At 37.9% G+C, this 18141-nt stretch overlaps 1 protein-coding gene across 1 annotated transcript; it reads right to left on the bottom strand.

Annotated features, from left to right (window-relative positions):
• Window positions 1-343: 343 nt before the first annotated feature.
• On the bottom strand, window positions 344-17991 carry LOC593294 (intraflagellar transport protein 80 homolog). The gene is given in 19 exon segments (XM_030982003.1): window positions 344-981; window positions 1501-1624; window positions 3009-3181; window positions 3764-3853; window positions 4373-4544; window positions 5357-5498; window positions 6416-6551; window positions 7407-7583; window positions 8023-8071; window positions 8782-8856; window positions 9355-9528; window positions 10011-10135; window positions 10787-11014; window positions 11562-11671; window positions 12450-12629; window positions 15738-15798; window positions 15801-15961; window positions 17048-17161; window positions 17905-17991. Coding segments are annotated over 18 exon segments (2286 nt in total). The 5' UTR covers window positions 17085-17161; window positions 17905-17991; the 3' UTR covers window positions 344-909.
• Window positions 17992-18141: the final 150 nt, after the last annotated feature.

Here is an 18141-nt window from a genome sequence, read left to right as displayed (position 1 = left end):
GGACAGGTTTCTGTAGTACATGTTTCAATGAGAAACCATTTTCGAGGGAAACAAAAAATGTGCTTGTTGTAGACAGGTGGTCATTAAAGCAGGTTTGACTGTTTATACAAATGACACAAAACATGAACAAATACGGTCAAACTTATCATACACGTGTAGCTGCCACCTCTCTCTAAAGGCCACCTATTTATAGTGGCCATGTATTTTTTGTGTCTCAAGTAAGAAATGTGTGTTGTAGAACATGTCTAAAAAGGTCATCGAGTGGCCACCACGGGACATTTCAATGATGAGGAGATTAAAGGGGTATGTATCAAAAGGCCTTTGTTGTGCTCGGCTATGTTTCTTCTCTCACCCCAGCTAATTGGAATTCATTTACATGTTAAATGGATTACATTGACAGATACCAGTTGATTTCATTAAAGCCTGTCTGCACTAGTTTGGCCAGAAGGGATTAGACCTCCCAACATGGTCACTGACAGATGGTTATCTCATCAATCCAGCTCTAAATTAACATGAGAAAAAGAGGATCATGGGGCACCAACGGGCACCGCTTTGGCATTGTTGTCTATATAGAGGGAGCAAGTAGCTACAAGTAGTACAGTGGGGCTCTAATGGGTCTGAAAAGAATCTCTGACAGCCTGGTGTCCCATACGATATAAAGCCTGCACTTGAAGAGCCCTTAATGAGCGGGTGTCAGTGCCTGAAATCGGGCCACTGCCTGGAAACTGACATCCCTGTATATTTTGCTGCAGGTTCTTTTTTTCTGTTCTTTTCCATTTGGGGGAGAGGGGAGGAGGGGAAGAGGGAAGGAGGGGGGGGGGGGTCTACTATCATGTATCAGCAAGACTTTGAGAATAAAGTTCCTTCTCTAATGAGGATAAGTAACTCTCTAAGTTCCTTTGATGCAGTCTATTTTCCTCCTCTCTCTTTCTGGTATTCCATCTCAATCTTTGCCTGGATGCTCTCCCAGTTTACATCCACCTAAAAGAACATAAAAAGTGTAAATAAATAAATGAATTAAGACACTGAGTACATGTAGGACCTTAATTAATAATAATAATATACATTCATAAAGTGCAGATAGTATGCAAATACGTTCTACTGCGCTCCAAGGGCTCCTGATGTATTCAAAGTCTAAAACAAAAAGTTATGTGAAAAGTTTTTATTTAAAGGTAATTAACGATGGTTATATTTTTTTTCTAACGGTAAGTTATTACACAATTTCGGGCCTATGCAAAAAAATGCTTTATCTCCAAACATTAGTTTGTTTTATGTGATGGGGTTTGCAATAATAAAGTATCCCCAGAGCTTTATTCATTAGACTGTGTATAAAGTTGATTTTAGCATAAACAAAATTATTGTATTTGGAGGGAGCAAAAGATAATACTCTTTTAATAGGTATTCTGTTGAGGAAGATTTTTTTGTTTTAGAAGTGTGAAATCCACTTAGTCAATGGTAAAAACTGTTCTATTTTGCTCGCAATGAGATCCTAAGACTTACCCCTTGTGAATACTGAAGGAATCGCTTATTTGTTTCCTTCTTCTCAAAGCTGTCCAGGAACTGCTGGCGATACGCAAGAACCGTGTCAACGTGAGTCTTGTACTTGACTGCCAACTCGAGAGCTCTGAGCATTGAAAGACAAATACAAAATTAAAGCCCAAGTTTTGAGAGAGGTGAAGAACTATTTATTTTACCTATATATTAATTCTCATTCTTTTTATGCCAGTTTGGAAGAATATTATATATGTAGTATAAATGTTCCCTGACAAGGATTACTCTTAAAATGCCCTCATATCTGAAATATGATAAGAAATAGCTGAAATATTAGGATCAAACTTTCATACCACATTAGTGTCCAGTCCCACATACCAGTTACAGTATGCAGTCAATTCCTTTTCATTCTAAAGAAATTGACATGACATTTATTCACAACCTCACATTATACATCAAATCGAAGGTACCCAGTAAATCTCAGTGTATAAGACGCACCCCTATTTTTTTTTTGGGGGGGGGGGGGGAATTTTTTTTTGAATTGCCGACTCCATAGGCAGCAAGCCAGATCCACGTTCAAAATCGCTTGCGGGGAAGGGCCTATACTTTACTGCAAGGTGCAGTTTAAGGCGCGGATTTGTTCTTGTGAACTTGTCACAAATAATAGTAACAATGTCATTTTTAAAACTAAAGATGACAGACAAATGTTCCTCTAAGTCCAAACAGAAATCCGGCCATACAGGTAGTGTTGTTGTAGTTCGATCCTACAGTTCGATGCTGTGCCATCACGATAACCCAGGTGACAAATAGTGAGAGTACATTACTGTTGCAACTTTGTAACCTGGATTACAGATTATATAATCTAATACAGTTTTACTGTGCCACTTCAAATAACTTCCTACAGTATCTTACTGAGACTGTATTGGTGCGAGTGGTGAGTCAACACACCTTGTATGACTGAGCTGGGAGACATTGCAAGTCACTGCACAGGTGGAGGGGGCATAAATTGACACTTTAAAAAACAACCCCGACTTTCAATTTTTTTCGGCGGGAAAGAAGTGCGTCTTATACAGAGATTTACGGTACTAAATACTCAACCTTTCCCAATTGCTTCTTGGCATTTCCTTTCACAATGTAGTTGCATGACCGGCACTTAACTCTTTCTTCCCTATTTAGCACAGCTCACTTTGAGCTTTCCAGTGGTAAAGTACTCTTGGCTTCTGTTCATAGACCAGTTTACGGTTGTATCAGTGCGCATGCACAGACAGTTGACCTCGGGTCATTGGCTTTGAAACAAAGCCAATGACCCGAGGTCAGTGGTATTTATGCGTGAATTAAGAGTGCGCCCATGCAAATGATGTGCGCGCACAACGCAGCGCGTAGGCAGTGATTTCATCATAATTTGCATAGGCACAATCTTAGTTTGCGCATAAATACACGACCTCTAGGTCATTGGCTTTGTTTAAAATGGCGCACACAACTGTAAACTGGTGCATTCTTCAAAAGAGGCTTCTTACCTGTCCCAGTTATAGAGTTCAATGTTCATGAGGATGGCTCTGAAGGTCAGGCTCGCCTGGAGGAGGATGCCTTCCGCATCCTGAGGATTACCACAGAACAGAGCCATCTCTGCGTTGCGCACGTCCTTCAGAGGCAGCTCCTTGATGTGCTGGATGTACTGCACTTTGTCAACCTGACACAGAAAGAGCAAAGGTTAAAGGTCAAGATAGTCATAGATTGGGGTTATCTATCAGTACTCAGTTAATTTTATTTTCATTCAACAGTGGGTCAAAACCGGGTTGTTTTCTGTTAAAACAAATATACTTCGCATTTGCCAAGGTCAGTAATGGTAGCGTGAGTGTACATCCATACATTACAGCCGATATTTATCTTGTATAGACATGGAATGAAAAATGTCTATTCTGGTTCACATTTTACAATATTATAAGTTTTCTAAATTCCTTCATTCCTTTCTCTATCTGCAAATACTAGATGCTAGATGCTACCTGAATTTAACGTTCTTCTTTATTTCTGTAATGTTATTTTCTTAACCTTTCCGGGCCATCCCGTTCACTCGACGCTTAAAATAATTCACTTATTATATTTATAATAATGTAAGAAAACTTCTGTATAGCAATATTCTGATGGATTTCGTACCTGGTATGTAAACTTATTTGATGCCTCAGTAATCATGAAGATATTTATTGACTTATACATGTGCTTTATGCAATACGTAAGAAAGACAATCCTAAAATCTATTATCTTTCATACTTACAGCATCTAGGGCAGCATATGCAATCTCTGCAGTACCAAGCTCTTTGTCATAGGCAGCCATGGTTGCTAGGCAACTCCATAGAGCATTATCCTGGTAGATAGGGAAAAAAGATGAGATAAGTAATGAATTGTCTAGATTGTCTGGATCATGTCATGATGAGGTACATAATGTTCAGACAGAAAGTCAGGATTATCGTCATCATCATTATCATCATAATCATCTCCATCATCATCTCAGTCATCATTACCATCAAAATCACCATCATCACCACCACCATCACACTTATCATCATCACCATCACCATCATCATCACGACCATCATAATCATCATAATCATCATCATCACCACCATCATCATCATCACCATCATCACTATCATCATCATCACCATCACCACCACCACCACCACCACCACCATCACGATCATCATCATCTTCATCACCACCATCATCACCACCACTACCACCACCGCCATCATCATCATCACGATCATCACCATCTTCATCATCATCATCTTCATCACCACCACCACCATCTCCACCACCACCACCACCACCACCACCACCATCATCATCACCACCATCACCAAGTGTTGCATCTTCATCCTACCTTCACAAATCTGCATAGCCTGACTGCATCCTCCCATCTCTTGCTTCCTACCAGTTCATGCATCATGGCGGGGTAGGGGGACACCGTGGTGCCTATCAGGGCCCCATCTGCCCTCCTGATGGTCACGCGAGTACCGATGAAATCCACTATCGTTGGATTCTTACCAAAGTCACTGAAAATTAAAGACAGGGGAAAAACTTATTTCATATTTATAATTTACTTTATCATTAAGTAATTATAATTTATTTATATTATTTACTTTCTCGAAACAGTGTTCACTGCCATAACTTTGGTACACTTGGATCGAAATAAAGAAATTAATTTTTTGAGGGATAGATAAAGAAATGAGAGATGGAGAAAACTGAGATATAGAAAGAGAGGAAATCAGAAGACATCTTTGATAATTATATTGACAATGAGATGAGTGATTTTATGAGTATCATATTTTGTACAAGTGCTGAATGCTTGATATTTACCATTACTAGATAAGAAAAACATAAGATAGACAAAGAGAGGGAGAAAGAGAGAGAGAGAAATATAAAGAGAGGAAAGATTATACTCCAAGTTTAGCACACATGGCAAAAACTCAAGACAAACAGAGAGAAAGAGAAAAAAGAGAGAAAGAGAAAAAAGGGAGAGAGAAAGATTAAAAGGGGGAGAGAGAGAAAATGGGAGAGAGAAAGAGAAAGAGAAAGAGGGAGAGTGAAAGAGAAAGAGGGAGAGAGAAAGAGAAAAAGGGAGAGAGAAAGAGAAAAAGGGATAGAGAAAGAGAAAAAGGGAGAGAGAAAGAGAAAAGGGAGAGAGAAAAAGAAAAAGGGTGAGACATGAGAAAAAGGGGGAGAAGTCTTGAAAATTGCCATTACTTCTGCTTCAGCACATTTAGAAAACAACCAAGACAGAGGAAGAGAAATGCCGGCAGAGAGGTTTACAACAAGCTATCTTATAAATGCTACATGCACACTACTTTCCTAAGGTTCTCCTTACCTAACATCCTTCACATGGAATGGCAGTTGATCTTTGTCCACATACACAGCATTGGGGTAGTACCACATGGTGAATTTACCATCCTGGAGCGCCACTAAGACGTTGGTCGTATCATTCCATGCAAAGCTGGTTACCATGTTACCTAAACAGGAGTGACAGTACATCAGTATAATTATTAGAAAATATAGATGAGTATTAATAAAAGTTTTGCAACTTTAGTCTAAGTTTAAGTTGGCAGGTTAATCCCACTTCATTACCCTTTAGACCGGTAGTGGTAAAATTGTGGTCCAAGGGTTTTGGGTGCAAAATATCCATTCAATATTGTTTAAATATTGCCTTCAGAGGTTTAGATTGCAATACCTGTACCTCAACCTAAATTCGCAAAAAAACAGAAATATTTGCCCAAATGTTCAATGTTGAAGTGCATTCGCAATATCTATCCCGGCCTGATCGATGTGATAATTTACCAAATATATCAATTAGTAGGCGGTTTCCCAGCAAAATTTGTATCATCACGTATTAGTCAAAACATATTCTTTCACATGATTGGTAATAAGAGCTTCCATTTCATTCTTTGAGAGGGGGCGTTTCCAAAGCTGGCCTATACCTTTAAACCTCCTGGATATTGCTGTAACATATTGCACAAACCTACAGTGATGTGTACTATAAGAAGAAAAAACACACGTTGTATTGATCGAACACAGAATTCTTGGGGAAGAAAGCCAATATGTCTTCAGAACCACATAAGTTTAACAGGTAATGTAGTCCAGCTGAGAACTTAACATCGCAAAACAGAAGAAGATTGAAGGAAAGCACTATAAGAAATGGTCCCCTGTAGAAGAAGTTTTTTGATTATAATCCTTTGATATACACTGTAGAAAAGGAAGTATTACCCATTATTTCTGTATTGTTTGACGTTTTTTCAACTGTTTTTGCCTTTTTTAATTATTGTGCAGTGATTTTTATGATTATTGTTATGATGTATGTACAAATTACTTGATAAATAAAAGTTTTAAAAGATTTATTTAAAAAAAAATGTAGTCCAGCTGAAGTTCTTACCCAGCTTGACGATCTTGGCGGGCTTGCCAAAGTTGCGGACGGTAGCGAGGTAGAGGTCTCTGTTCTTGTCCACTATGGCCAGGTGACGGTCAGCGGCCGGACCTTGCTGGTCTAAGGCTACCTCCATTACCTCCAACTGGAATGAAAAATAAATAATAATAATAATCATCATCTCAAAAATAGGATAATCGTCGTTTGAATATGCTGTGGTATAGTAGATATTTGATAAGTCCTTGTCCCAAGTTGAACTTATCTCTACGTTGGACTTAACAATTATGGAAAGCTATCAGCATCTATGAAAATATTTTGTAAAAGTTTTTTTAAAAGGCATAAAATGTTGATTCAAATCATTCATATTTTCTATTATCAAGGAGATTTCATATTCTTGATGTGGAATCATAAAAAGTCTAAAATACTTCAATTTTCGCTTTTGAATATATTTTATTTTAAGACTACAAATGGCTCTCCATAATTTTTAAGTCCAACTTAGAGTTAAGTTCAACTTAGGATCTTTGTGAAACGCCCCCCAGAAGATATGGGGTTCAAATCTCTACTGCAACATTAATGTCCTTTGGCGAGACATTAATCCACATTTGACACACTCGACCCAGGTGAGGTATGGTATTTCAGACTTCAACCCTATGGAAGATGACAATATCAGTTTTGCACAGAATGTATGAAGGGTCAACGATTCAAATTTCATCGTTGAAATGGTGGATCTTTAGAGCAACAATAATAATAACAATAATATGATGTCTTTTTAACCAAGGGTAGCCTCATCAAGGCCTGCTGCATAAAACTTAGGTAACTTTGCCATCAATGGCAACTACCATGGTAACAGGGCTCAACAGCCAATCAAAATCAAGGTTTCCATGGTAGTTACCATCGATGGCAAAGTTACCATTAATGGTATGATTTGTGCAACGGGCCCAGTATTAATATTGTTCTCCCTGAGGGCCCTGCAATCATAGCATATCCTGTCATGATTTACCTTATGAGACAGTGGTTTGCTTTCCAGTGGCTTGCCTGTGTTAGCCTCGAAGAGATGGACCAACTTCTCATCCGTCTTATCCCTGATGGCTACGGTGTCTGCGCAGATGGACAGCGTCAGTGAGCTCAGGGTGTCCGGTCGCATCCCAGCAAACTTGGGCGAGGAGATGAGACGACCCTTCAGGATTAGGATTAGAGAGGGATTAATCAAAGGGAAATGTTGGGTAATTCAAAGATTAAAAATTCAAGATTCAAGATAATTTATTGTTGTGTAAAAAATATATCAAATTTGTTTTCGGACATTTCCCAAACTAAACACATTGATGATTTTTATATATGGTTTTCTTACTTTGAATTAAACCTAAATAGACAAAAAGAAAATAAATTACTTTCATGCCATAGTGTCGAATAGAACCATTTGTGTCATGAGCAAGGGTCTTTACAAAATAATTTTCAACCATCACACAGATTTTTACAATATAACATTGGACCTAAGGTTTTGATGATTATAAAAGGTGGATATTTCTTTTGTTTCTTCATAAATCAATGTTTTTGGAATGAATCATTTCAAATCTTAAAAGAGATTTATTTCTACAAAGTTGACATTTGCACCATACCTCATATGTATATAGATGAAGCCCTGCAGCGTCTACGATACCAAAGTGCCTAGGGACAAATCAAAAGAAAAAGAATATTAGAATATCAGTCAGGATAAGACTCTTGGTATGATTGTTGATTGTGTTTTGTTTCATTTCAAGGAATTTGTATTCCCCATGGCTTCAAACATAGAATCTGTATGATTTTTAAGACAAAATTGGAGCAGTATGTGTCAGATGTAGCTATTACACACCATATTTCTTGACTGGATTATGACAGGAATAAGAACAGGAATAGGATTTAGATATTAATGTAAGGTCGTCCAGATTTAGGGCCCAGAAATTCATATTATTACTCTATTAAAATTGCAGGGTATTCTAATCTTCTCGTCAGAAGAAAAAAAATCTGAGTCAGACACCTGAAAGACCCATTTGTCAATTAAAATATCAAGAGAATTCTCAATTTTGATAAAAGTACATGGATAAAATGCTTGTGTCATATACACTGTATGGGGCACATTTTAAGGAATCACCCTGAATATAAATTCTATAATTTCTGATACTTCTAAAACAGACTCACATCTCAGAGTTGAGAGTTCAAAGTTTTACGATTTAGTTTCATATTTAGTTAAAAAACAATACATAAAATACATGGAATAAAATATGGGATCACGATAACTAGAACTGTACTGTATTGTCCTGTGAAAGTCGAGGTAAATGTTAAAATGACAAACGAAAGTTGTTTTTCAAAACTTTATTTGACAGGGTGAGGTGACTTACTTCTCGGCTAGTACAATGAGTGTGACAGTGCCCTCCTTGAGGTCAAAGATCATTGGAGTGTTCCAATTCTTGGTGCTTGGGGTGGAAGGAAAAAGAAAGTTGATATGATTTGAGGGAACCATTGCATTTCAGTTTCATCAGGTTCATATCAAAACAATGATATATATACATCACACCTCAAACACAAAAAACAAAACTCAATCAGAGACATGAGAACGAGATCAAATTTACAATCAATTTATTTCTGATCACCCTTGCGAACTGAAGTTAGTCATTCATCAAGTGCTTATATTATTTTCAGAGAATTAACAACAGCTACATCAATGATATTCAACTCTTCTTAGTCACAGCTAGCATGATACTAGGTAAACATTTTTCAAGATTCAAATTTTGAATAATTCTCTACATAATTTCATGAGAACAACCCTCATATTTTCTTTAACCGTTTCTGCTTCAACTTCTTTTCATTTTGATCATGCCAGTACCCCACAATATACACTGATTTATTGTCCAAAAGAAATGAATCACAATGAATTGCATGGCCAATTCTCACTTTATCTGTCAATAACCTACCTGTAAACATAACACTGAGAAGCTGTTGCAACCACAAGATGGTCGTACGACAGGGCAGTCTTGATGATGCGATCTCTGAACTCCAGCTTCTCCTTGGCATCATTCGTCACGTTACGAACGTTGATAGATTTAATCGATGTCACAACCACCTCAAAGTTCTTCCATTCCAACCGCCTGAATGGGGAAGTAAAATGAATCATTTGAATATAAACGTGCAGTCATAAAGTCATGACCTTCCTTTTAATAGGAACAGACAGGTCCACATTTTGGTCTGCTTTATAGTAACCAAGACTTTTTTGTAATATCAAATATTTGATTACAAGGACGATTTGACATCAAACAGCTCCACAAACAAAATTAATCAATCCTCAGCAGTGATCAAACAATTGCTTGTGCAAAATTTGTTCTACTCTTTATTTCCCCAAAGATAAGGATTAAGGTAAAAAAGTTAGGGCTGTGATTGGGTTTAAGGTTACTTTCGGGTAAGGCTTTTAATAAAAGTAAGGTATAGTTTTAGGTCCAGGGTTGAAGTTAGCCTAGTGTAGAAAATTGATTTTGCAGTATCCGTTGCCGAATCATGTGTCATAGAACCTACTATGCCTTATACCTGATCCAAATTGAAAAAAACAAAAAACATCTAAAGTGGTAACACTGACCTCTCGATGACATGCGAGAAGATCACATGACCGTTCCCACAAGCCCCTGCAACTTGCGTACCGTCACCACTCCAAGCTATGTGAAAGATACTACCAGTGTTGGGCTTCTCCAGGGCATAAGACCACTGCAACAGAAAACAAATCCAAGGAAAAAGAAGTTACCCTAACCATATCTTTATATTCACATTAAAAAAAGGAGTATAAATACTTCTCAAATTGTATCTTACACACACGGTTGAGTTTTCAAAGCCCGTACAGTAGTGGTAACAAGTAGGATATATTGGAATGAAACTTGTTCAATGTCATCTCATTCTTTCATATCTATATGGAAAAAAATATATTCACGTGCCATATATTTTGATATTCATCCATGATTACACATAAGCTCAAATGCAAACTAAATGAAATCAAATGAAAATAAATTCCACGCAATGATAGCTCTCTCAACATCATTAACCTAGCTAGTCCAACTCCTTTTTTTAAAAGTCCCTACATCTTTCAGATTTTTGGAAAGTCTTTAAACAAATTTTCTTCTTCTTCTTCCATAGGAGTACATCCCTCTTTACAGAATATTGTTGTACTATACTGGTGTGTGCAGGTAGACCACTACACCGGGGTTCCCTCTACTCTTATACAAATAGTGCAGTGGGTTCTGCAAAGGTGCAAAGGTGGCGACTATCCTCTACACAGGCCTCCATTTAACGTCCTATCCGAGGGACGGAGTGTTTTCCCATTTCTCAAGAGGCCCAAGGTTCGCATTTGAAAGAGCTACTGACCCCGCTCTTGTCGCACAGCCTGAGAGTATTGAAAGAACCAACAGCAAAGAGCTCTCCGTCCGGAGCCCATGCCACGGACACAATGGGGTAGTCATGAGGGTGACAGCTGTAGAGCTGACGGCCGTAGGAGTCCCAGACACGGTACTTGCAGTCTTCTCCGCCGGACAGGATGAGATTGTTGACGGGGTTCCAGTCCACCTTCAGGATCACACCGTCGTGGGCTTTCCACTGGGGAAAAAAGGAAGAGATATCAAATAGTTTTGGGTAGGAATTTTTTTTGGGGGGGGGGGAGGGGGAAGAATCACAGAATTGTACAGATTTGCAACAATCCTTTTATGCAATTATTTACAAAAACACCGCATACTTCAGGTTCATAAATATCATAAATACTTTTAAATGACATAGATGGAGCTTTTGGTCTTGCACACATCAGAGTTAAATGCAACAAAATGAGTAGAAAGCTACAAGCAAAGAATATAAATGGACACCAAAAGGGACAAAGCATGGGGAAAAGAAAATATGTGACTAAATGCTACAATATGTCTCTGTAATACAGCGAAACCTGTCTATAAAGACCACCAAAAGGGAGAAAAGAAAAGTGGTCTTTATAGGCAGGTGGTCGTTTTGTACGGGCTCCTTTAGTACATGTTTAAATGAGAAACCATTTTGAAGGGAAGCAACAAATGTGGACTTTGTAGACATGTGGTCACTAAAGCATGTTTGACTGTACTGATCATCTATCTATTCATCTTAAAACACAAGAGTTTTAACATACCTGAAGAGGTTTAGCATTGGCCTGCAGTGACTTGATAATGAGCTGTTTACCGTTGGTTATGAGTACCTGATCGGAATCAGGTGACCAGCATATTGAATATACAGCTGAACCTGTAGATAATGAAAAAGATTACATTTTCAAATACATTTAGTTGACAATACAGGGGGGTGTTTCACAAAGATCCTAAGTCGAACTTAACTCTAAGTTGGACTTAAACATTATGGTGAGCCATTTGTAGCCTTCAAATAAAATGTATTCAAAAGTATTTTAGCCTTTTCATAAATTCCACATCAAGAACATGAAATATCCTTGAAAATAGAAAATATGAATGATTTGAATCAACATTTTATTCCTTTTAAAATAACTTTTACAAAATATTTTGAAAGATGCAAACAGCTTTCCATAATTTCTAAGTCTTACTTAGAGATAAGTTCCACTTAAAATCTTTGTGAAACACCCCCAGGTATATATGGAGATCTATGAAATGGAAAGTCTACCTTGACACCGAATTTCTTTGAATACAAGTTTAAGAAAAATCTGAGGAAAACTAGAGGTATTATAAGTTTTGAAGATTGGCCTGCAATACCTTGCAATATCCCTTTGACCATTACTATAATCATTTGGATCCTATGTCAGAAAAATTTTACAGGCTAGCATATCTGATGATAATGAAATCTCTTCTGAAATCTAATCATAATTCCATTGTAAAATGTACAGGTGACATCTCTGATTGTAACACAGCTTTATCTAAAGTCCTGTGTAGGTGCATAGAAATGTTATATAACAAGGTGATATATGCACTATACAAGAATGGCAGACCTCTATCATTAACCCCTCCCCCTCCCTCCCACCCCCCCCCCTACCACACCCTCAGAGCCCATTACTGACCCGTAGATGCTAGAGTTGAGCGCAGCATTCCACTGCGAGACCATATCTTGACCTGTCCGTCTTCACCGGCCGTTGCCATGGCAGTACCATCGTAGCTCCACCTTCCTGACAGCACGGCTCCTCTATGCGCATCCACGGACTTCTCAACTCGACCAGACTTGGATATCAAGTGAAATTTACCTGTTGAAAGAGAGAAAGACCATGGACCTATTACGGATGGACATTCGACGTGATTCTTTCTTTGATCCAACGATTTGATCCACCTTCTGATTTTGTGCATCTTAATGAGAACATTCAGCTGTTTTAACAATAAGGACTGGTAAGCATTTTTTGTCATCGACAAAGGAGCAGTTTCCCTCTCTTGGGTTTAGTTAGGATGGTGTGCTCTGTAAGAGTGTGTCTTAAATGAAAACATTATTAATGGGGAGCAGCAAAGTTGAAAAACAAACAAATTTGGTGATATAAAATGTATTATTACTGATTCGCACACTTTCGCACACACCAATCTATAATAATAATACGCTAAGGCTCCGCGGGGGGCGCGACGTCTCGGCGAGCCTTTGTATTCTATTGTTTTTTAATGAGATCGCCGACCCAAGTTGGTGCGGCTATCTCCTCCTGAACCCTCCCCTCGGGGTACCCGTGCCCTGTGCCATCGTCCGCGGGAGAGTCTACTCTGTGGAATTGGCTATACTCCGCCCGAGGTCCTCCTCCGTGTCGACGTCCAGGGCGAAAACAGACGCGATATGCATAATGCAGGATATGCATGACGACAGAGATACCTCATGGATATTCAACATGACATCCGTAGACACACGACCGATGACTGTCCACTCACATTAAGTTGCGTATTAAATGCACGACGCACAGGGTCGGGCTTACCCGAGTAAAGCATCTTTCTATAGGATATCCATTGTATAGTAGCTGCACGAGCCACAGAGATACACACGAAGCTTCCCGTCCACGTCCAAACTTAGGGACCTATTTCCATCATTATTGCCGCGATTTTTATATAGGTGTCGTGAATGGAGGTATGAAATGAAAGCTTATTTTGTGATTATTACGGCCATGCTACTAAATTTTGATTATCATTTTCTAAAGGAAAGTTTTCACAAGAAAACCATTGGACTGACAATTCAGTCGCAAGCTGCCTTCAGTCAGTGCAGTGCCGCTGTGCAGTGTGTGTGAGCTGCAATTTAACTCCAGCAAGCTCCAACACCGGCTCCGCGCACCGAAGGCGTCCGAGGCCTGCGGCGCCGGTGTTCGAGCTTTCTGGAGTTACACTGTGTGTGTGTGTGTGAGTACAGCTGAGCTGAGCTCGAGTCGAAGAGATTTGACACTTTGAAATTGTTATCTGTTGGTTTGCATCATTATTGCCGCGATTTCAATATAGTTTCGTGAATAGATTTACGAAACCTGAGCTTAGAATTAGTAAAAGTATTACTAATGTCTACGTTTTTAAACGACTGTCTGATTTTCTTGTGAAAATTTTACTTTGAAAAATAATTATCGAAATTTATGGTCAGAAATAATCACAATCTAGGGTCTATTATGTTACAGTTCTTGCATCAAATCAATGCATGAAAACTTATTTTTTGAACTAGAAAAATGTTTTTTTTTAAAATAGGCAATTATGAAGAAGGAAACCTGAAACCCTGAGTTGAGTGTATATTTGTTTCAAGGGGCCATAAACCCCCAAAAGCTCGGGGGTTACGTTCTTCAAAGTTGGGGGGGGGGGGGGAGAGAGATCAGATCGCAGCGAGTTGAGTGTATATACAATATAGGCGTGGGGTCCACGGTTTCAAGGGGCCATAAACCCCCGAAAGCTCGGGGGTTTTAGGTGTTTAATTAGGGTCAGATGAGCATATTTTTAATACTTTATTTGTGACACTTGCGGGTCACTAATTGGCGTGGGGTCAATACGTAGTGTTGCTACCAACTACGCTGGCCTACGTTACTATATGCTGAGGGACAGAAAGGGGTACGCAAGATGAACGAAAACAAGTCAACATGTTTAATTTTTTTCGCGTACTTTCAGCGTAGAAACTTGACGCAGAAAGTACGCCTTTTTACGCAACACTATGCTACCCTACGCCAGATCGTCAAAGCAGTAAAAGCTTTCCACACAGTAAGCAACCATATAAGCAAACCTGTATGCCAGCCTACGCATAACCTACGCAGGGACTATTTTCCCATTAATACGCAGCCTAATTTCTGCGTAGTCGGTACGCCACACTACGGAACTCTACGCAGTTCCAGTGGCTTAAAGAATAACTACCGGTACAGTTGGATCTTTTTTTAATTTTTTTTATATAAGGCCAAATTTTAAAAAAAACATGTTTAGCGTCCTGTTTTTTCGAAAAATGGGAAGGAGGAGGCCCTTTTTTTTTTTTTTTTTTTTTTTTTTTTTCTTTCAAAATGGCTGCTCAGTACATTTTCCCCGACATTCAGGCTATTTTTCAAGATGGCGGCCGATAATTTTTTTTTCTTTTTTAAGATCAGAAATACATTTTAGCAGTGCTTTTCATGTTTTTTTCTTCAAAAAAAAAAAAAAAAAAAAAAAAAAAAATCAAAAAAAAAATTCAAAAAAAAAAAAAAAAATAGGAGAGGCGGCCCCCAGAAAGGAAGCGGGTGGGGACGCTGTTTTTTTCTGTCAAAAAAAAAAAAAAAAAAAAAAATTCAACAAAATTTCAACAAAAAAAAAATAGGAGGCGGCCCCAAAAAGGAAGCGGGCGGGGAAGCTGTTTAAAAAAAAAAAAAAAGGAGGTGGCCCTCAAAAAGGAAGCGGGCGGGGACGCTAAACATGTATATTTTTTTAATGGCCTGAATGGCAAATAAAGTTCTTGACGATCTCTATATATCTATTTACACCCCCCGCCCCCTCTAGAATCCCGCGGATTTCCGCGGGTCCTGCTAGTGACCTTATAAAACAATAATAAGACCATGACCTTTATAAGCCCTGTGTGTTGTAACTCTGGAATATTATGAGGAAATTGGGGGAAACGGGATTTTAAATCGCAAACAATCCAAATATAAACTTTATCTGGTATAAATATCAACATGTTTTTCAAAATAAAACACAGTACACGGAACAACAATTTCCGATTATAAACCAGAACTTTTGTATTGGTCTTAGAACATCTAAATAACAAAAGAAAAAGAGAAAAAAGAAGAAATATAACATTTCCATCAATTTTACAATTGACAGACACTTTGTATTACCTCCAAATGACATTATGTGCTCAATCTTTGGCACCGAATTTACATACATGGAGTAGTAAAACTTACCATCTGTAGATGTCAACACAAAAACATCTGATTGTGACTGCTTAGCCTTTCCCCCAGTCCCCTGGGGAAGAAATGAATGTCTGTAGCATAGATGTCATTGGGTAGTTTGGCTAGACTGCTAGTCTCATCGGACAGGAGGTTCCAGCGTAAGATTTGATGGTCATCGCTGCATGAGTAGAGCTCTTCCGATGTCGTCCAGGCCACACAGCTTACCAGCTCGGAATGTACACGGTAGTCAAGGAGAACTGCTAGCATTGATAATAATTTTTTAATTTTATTTATTTATATATCTATTTGTTTAAAATGGTTGATTTAAAATGAAATTGAATAGTGTACACAAAATTGAACCAAAATATATACTTAAGAAAGACCTGTTGTTTTTCGCACATGAAAATATGGTTACAATACAATATTCTGCAAGTGAAGCCAGGCTGGCTACATGAAGCAAGACCAAAGCGAGAGATGACGAGGAAATAGAGAAGGAGAGACAAGACGAGGGAGAGAGAGAGTGGGGAGAAAGAAAGAAAGAAAGAGGGAAGAGGGAAAGAGAGGTAAAATAATAATAATTGGGTTTATTTACCCAAGGTAGCCACATCAGTATTATTCTGCTCTCTTGCGAGCCCTGCAACTATCAATACTACCACAGCAATTGCCAAGTACCCATTAACACCTAGATGAATAGTGGCAAATGTGGATTGATGTCTTGCCAAAGGACATCAGTGCAAGGCTAAGATTCAAACCCTAAACCCTTGGATTAAGAGTCAAGAGAGTAAACCACAATACCTCCCGAGTCTTTGGAAGGAATAAGTAATTCTTTCAACCCATCACTGTAAACTCTCACATTTTTATGAGGTTTTTTTCAAATCCTCTGATCTAGAAAGTGATGAATTTCACAAAACACACGAGAAAAAAGAAAAAAAAGTCACTGAGAAATTGGTACGGAATTGAACCACCATTCTTGCACTACTGTATACTTTTTGTGACTTCAAAACATTTTGAATCAAAATCTTGAAATTGCCAACACATAACGGAATTTAAATGCTTTATTTCCTAGCAACAACAACAAAATGTATATATTCTTTGTTGAATTTTGTGTATTTTTTGTTCTTCATTATCTGGTATTTGTATTTAGAATGTGAATGTGAAACAAGTTCATTAGTGAAATTTGTGGGGAAAAGTTTTTTTTTCTTGACGGGTATCAAAACTTTATTTATTTGTTTGTTTGTTTCATGTAGCATTTTTAACTTTTTTTTCTACAGATAGATATATTCTTTACAATGTCTATGACAATATTATTAGGGAAAGGATATGTTTTGGCTCCTTTGGAAGAGAAGTCTTGAGCCTCATGACTACACTCTCTTTCTCTCTAAGAACAGCACTGCTTATCTCCAGGAATTCTGATTCTCTTGGTCTGCACTCGATATCTGTTTGGAAGTAAAACAAAAAAGAAAATAGCATCAATGTTTTCACATCACCCTTTCAAATATAGAAACCAGTAAGTCAATTTTACGTTCTTACAGGTTTTATGTCCTTAATTGATTTTCACTTACTTTCCCAACGAACTTAAGCAATAACAAAATTTAAATGTCTGGATTTAGACCTCTCTTTTTGGCATTTGTTTTACTTTGTGATTCAACATCAAAATACGTCAAGATAGCAGTCAAGACTACTCCGACTCAATTTAAGATCATTTCTAAAGTAATGGTAGCACTCACACCTCCTGAAAATTTGTCAATGTCTGAATTAAACAACTTTTTGACAAGGTCATGGACGCAGACCAAATAACGGGATTGAGAACTCAAAGTCAAACACTCTCATTTTTGTTCATAATCATCAGTTGGGAGACATGTAGAAGTGCCATATGTAGATGCATATCTCCAACATAAATCCTGTACCAAGTACAGATCTCCAAACTAGAGGACACCAGATTCAGACTCGGCGAAAGAGACTCCATGAATTTTATTTTTACTCAGTCAAAAGACATTATGAACTACAGACACAGTTAGGGTACACCAAATGAATAGAGTGGGACTACACATACGTTATTAATCCATATTTCTTGACAAAGTATTCATTCTATATCAACCATTATCACTGTTTTTCATCAAATATAATATTATACACTAGTATGAAGCTAAAAATACACCCACAGACATGGTGCACTTACCGTTTCTATGTGAAAAAGAATTTACGGCGTCCTAAGAAACGGCGAAAGTTGTCTAGAGATGGAATGCATTAACTGCGCATGTGTAATACAATAAAGGTATAACTATTCATCAAAATATACTAGTTTTTATTTAAATAGAGTAATTATTTCAATGATTTAAATTATATATTTAATTACTAATATTTTTTGATCATATAAAGAGTTTTTTAAACAAAAATGAAATAAAATTTAACATTA

This window comes from Strongylocentrotus purpuratus, unplaced genomic scaffold (genome assembly GCF_000002235.5).
Source record: "Strongylocentrotus purpuratus isolate Spur 01 unplaced genomic scaffold, Spur_5.0 spur5_scaffold_12, whole genome shotgun sequence".
NCBI classification, from domain to species: Eukaryota; Metazoa; Echinodermata; class Echinoidea; order Camarodonta; family Strongylocentrotidae; genus Strongylocentrotus; species Strongylocentrotus purpuratus.
Note: the sequence above shows the minus strand (reverse complement) of the source record. Positions and strands in the feature narration are given on the sequence as shown.